The sequence below is a fragment of the Calidris pugnax genome, unplaced genomic scaffold (assembly GCF_001431845.1).
Source record: "Calidris pugnax isolate Ruff unplaced genomic scaffold, ASM143184v1 scaffold50, whole genome shotgun sequence".
NCBI classification, from domain to species: domain Eukaryota; kingdom Metazoa; phylum Chordata; class Aves; order Charadriiformes; family Scolopacidae; genus Calidris; species Calidris pugnax.
In genome coordinates, this window is record NW_015090780.1 from 3,898,537 (window position 1) to 3,902,770 (window position 4,234).

The 4,234-nt window shown below is 54.7% G+C and overlaps 1 protein-coding gene across 1 annotated transcript in view; it reads left to right on the forward strand.

The window, feature by feature from the left end:
- The first annotated feature begins 262 nt into the window (after positions 1 to 262).
- Positions 263 to 4,234, forward strand: part of HRH3 (histamine receptor H3) — an 8,053-nt gene continuing 4,081 nt past the window's right edge. The window contains exon 1 of the mRNA XM_014954977.1: positions 263 to 416. Within this exon, the coding sequence (XP_014810463.1) occupies positions 263 to 416 (154 nt within the window). The remainder of the gene's footprint in view (positions 417 to 4,234) is intronic.

A 4,234-nucleotide genomic window follows, 5' to 3' on the forward strand; every position in this document is an offset into this window, starting at 1 on the left:
TTATTTGGATGAGACTTCTTGGAGAAGACAGAACTTCTCCATCCCTCCTCTGTCCAGCTTGTAAAACTGTGTGCAATTCTGCGAGTCGCAGGAGAAAACATAAATGAGATGCTGAACAGAGGAAATCTAGCTGGGCAAAGGAAACTCCAAATTGGTCCCTCTAGGACCTTCGAGCTAAAATAATAAACAGCAGAAACAGAAGCAAGTGGCAGGGAGCCACACGCATACAAAGCATGTACAAAGCACCCCGTGAGTCAGACCAATGGCCTGTTTCCCCACGGTGAGCAGCTCCGAGCAGAGGCGACGGGCCCAGCGGAGCCGGCGGCAGGCCGTGGTGCTCGGGCACCGCTCTGTGATGTGGCGCTACGCGGGGCCCAAAAACCCAGGAAAGGGCCAGCTGCTAAATGACATCCAAAGCTCCGGTTCCCTAAACACCAGGAGGCTGCAGAAGCTGTTTGTCTCTTAGCCCGAAGGCTTCACATCACAGAGAAGCTCCCCAGAAGAGCCGTCCTCCAGGAGGGTTATTCGCTTCTTACTCACTCCCTGCTTGAAGGCGGAACAACTTTCAAGTGCAGACCCCTCTTCCAGTACAAAGCAGCCTTAAAAAGCCACAATTACCCTGGCCTCTTTTTAAAGGTATGGAATATCTGCAGAATTCATGTTCAAGCCAAATGCTTCTCAAAAATAAAGTAGGGAAGGAAGCGGGGAGGGGAGGAGAGCTCCTGGCCCCCTTGCTCCAGATACCCCAGGAGAGGAGTTGGGCTGCCCCCAGGTCTTCACCCTTCCTGGGGGCTTCTACAGCTTCCCTGCCCGTGTCTCTGAGCCTTGTGTGTGTGTGTGTGTTCAGGAAATGCTGAATTACCTTGGTACCCAGGACGTGAGCTGTGGCTCTTCCAGCACCTGGCTGCCACTGGCTGGGGAGAAGCCATGGAGAGTGGGCTCAGGTGGGAGCTCTGGGCTGGGACCTCCACGTCTGGCATCCCCAGTCCCTCCTTCCCAGGCACATAAAGAGAAACTCAGGAGAGCTTATAGCTGAAGTATAATTCTGACCCTCTAGAAAGGTCTTGGTTTGGCCCCTGTACCTACACAAGGATTAATCCATATTCAGGCTCTGGGGCTCCAGGAGAGGAGCCCATGGGTGACCAACACCTTCTATGAACATGTACCAGCACTTAGGAACATATGGGGTATTTATTCTATGATTCTATGATTTACACGTGGCAAATGCACTGTGTAAGCCAGGTCAAAATGTTAGCAATCAAATCATCTGCTTGCTTATCTGTATATGACCTGCTTCACCTACCCCTTCTAGGTTGGGTGATTTCCTTTGTTTTATTACCAAGATAGCACGTTTCCTGAAATATATTAGAGATAGATTTGTCCTTCTGCTGAAGCAAGAGAGAAACATCAGGACGAGGAAAACTATACTCTGCTAAGCTCTGCCATCTCTTATTTATCTAACAACCCTGGCAAATTACTCTGGATAAACAATAATTGAGATTTGTCCACGTTAAATTTTGCAAATCACTTTATAAATCACCTTTGGTACAAAGTATGGTTTCTGCTCTCTATCTGGGTGGTGAAAACTCTGAATAATGAATGACAGCCAACGAACAGCAAACAGCTCCTAGAGATAATGCCGCAACATGCACACAATAATTTGGAATTTGTAAACATTTCAGTGAATACTAATGATGGTCTGAATAGCTAGAGATTACAAATAATGCCAGATCACAAACAGTGGCAGAATGAATGTGGTCTGTGAGGTTATTAAAGTGGGGGGTGGGGGGGAAAAAAACCCTTTCTCTGTCACATCTGAGACGATACGCACAGAATTCAGGTGCTCTTGGCTGCGGCCGCGCTGCAGCTGCACAGCTGGGCTGCTCCCTGCCCTGGGGGGAATTCACTCGGGGGTGTCAGCAAATCTGACCTTCCTCCCAGCAGGGCTGAACCCATGGGAAGTTCCTCAAAGCCTCCCACGTTCCTCAAAGCCTCCCACGGGTGCATCACAGCCCCCAGGTGTTATCCCACAGCAGCATCCTTCTCTTCTCCCACCTGCAACATCCTCTGCTCTCCCATCCGAGCATCCTCTCCTCTCCCACCTGAGCATCCTTCTCTTCTCCTCCCCGAGCATCCTCTGCTCTCCCACCCGAGCATCCTTCTCTTCGCCCACCCGAGCATCCTTCTCTTCTCCCACCCGAGCATCCTCTGCTCTCCCACCCAAGCATCCTTCTCTTCTCCCACCTGAGCATCCTCTGCTCTCCCACCTGAGCATCCTTCTCTTCTCCTACCCGAGCATCCTCTGCTCTCCCACCCGAGCATCCTTCTCTTCTCCCACCCGAGCATCCTCTGCTCTCCCACCCAAGCATCCTTCTCTTCTCCCACCCACAGCATCCTCTGCTCTCCCACCCGAGCATCCTTCTCTTCTCCCCCCTACAGCATCCTCTGCTCTCCCACCCGCAGCTCCCACGAGCCCACAGTGACATCCTCCGTCGGGACGCGGCAGCAGCGGGGACCCAGCCTCCCGTGGAGTGGAGTGGCTTGGGGACACTTGTCTCCCTGAGGAAGGGGACACTCCGTGTCAAGCACAGCCTGCCTGCACCGCCCCCGCGAAAAGAAAGCCTGGATTTAATCGTGGAGGCAGCAGGTTGTCCCAGCACTGGGCAGGTTAAGGGACAGGATGAGGCTGGTCCTTGCTGAAGGCCACCTTTTATGGGTGCCACCAAAGGCCACCCCTGCGGGAGCGCTGGGCGAGCTCCCTGCCTGCGCCGCACGGCGCTGAGAGGTGCTCTCACCTCCCGGCTTTGCTGGCTAGAAATGATTTACTGTGATTTAAAAGAGCCCTTTCAGCCTCCTCCCAGCAGGATCAGCATCTGCTATCAAGATAGTGGCTGTGGTAGTGGGTTTGAAGAGGGATTCTGCGAGGCTGTAACAGTTCCTGATGTGAAAATGGCTTTTGGAGTAATCAGAAGGCGGCAAACCCCCTGGGCATTAGTTTCATGCATGTTTCTGGGTTTGCACAATTTTCTTGCTCTGCTTTTTTTAATCCCTGTACTTCAAAGACATACACAATTTATCAGACTTCCCCAGAAAGAAAGGCGCTTGGCCAGGCTCTCCGGGCAGTATCCTTCCCTGGTTTGCAGTGTTGCTGCCCCACACGTCCCCATCCCGTTCTCCAGGGTGGTGGTTGTGGTGAACTTACCCTCCCCCAGTGACAGGACACCCGTGAAGACGTCTCCACTCCTGTGGTCTGGAGCAGGCACTGCACCCAGGGGTGTGATCGTGGGGGGTGACTTCATCCTGGAGCATCACCAACTGCAGAAAGTATTCAAACAAAAGTTATTCTCCTTAGATATGAAAAGCTAAGCAAGCAGAGGGAGGAGGAGGCACTAATCACCCCCCTGGAGCTGGGGACCGTGGGCAAGGACTCCTTGGTTTGTGGACCAAGTGGAATGGCCACTGGGGAAAGAGTTGCCCGCTCCCAGGGAGCTTTACCTCTTCCTCCTGCTGCCAGGGAGGGGCAGGGGCAAAAGCAGCCCCCTCCCTGCTCCGCCTGCCCGGCGAGCTCTCCTGGCTGCCCCCTGAGTAAAAGACAAGCTGAGCCTTGACCCCCGCTCCCCACTGAGGCAGAGACCCCCAGGTAGGAACCATAAGTGCTCCCCACGGCCTCTGTCGTGGGGGTGATGCACTGGGGAGATGCAGGGGTGCTCCTGTGGGAGAATGCAGGGTTAGTCTGGGAGGATTCAAGGATGTTCCCGGGTTGAGAGGGAAGGAGGAAGGTAGGGATGCTCCTGGGGGATGCAGGGGTGCTCTGAAGGATGCTTTGGGGGATGCAGGGCTGCTCCGGGGGACCTCAGGATTGCTCTGGAGGGGTGCAGACATGCTCTGAAGGGATGCAGGGTTGGTTTGGGTGGACTCAGGGATGCTCCAGGGGAATTCAGAGTTGCTCCAGAGGGATGCAGGGGTACCCCGGGGGATTCAGGGTTGCTCCAGAGGGATGCAGAGTTACCCCCCGGGGGATTCAGGGTTGCTCCAGAGGGATGCAGGGATGCCCCGGGGATTCAGGGTTGCTCCGGAGGGATGCAGGGATGCCCTGGTGGATTTAGGGTTGCTCCAGAGGGATGCAGGGGTGCCCCGGGGGCACTCGGGGATGCTCTGGGGGATTCAGGGTTGCTCCGGAGGGATGCAGGGGTGCCCCGGGGGATTTAGGGTTGCTCCAGAGGGAAGCAGGGGT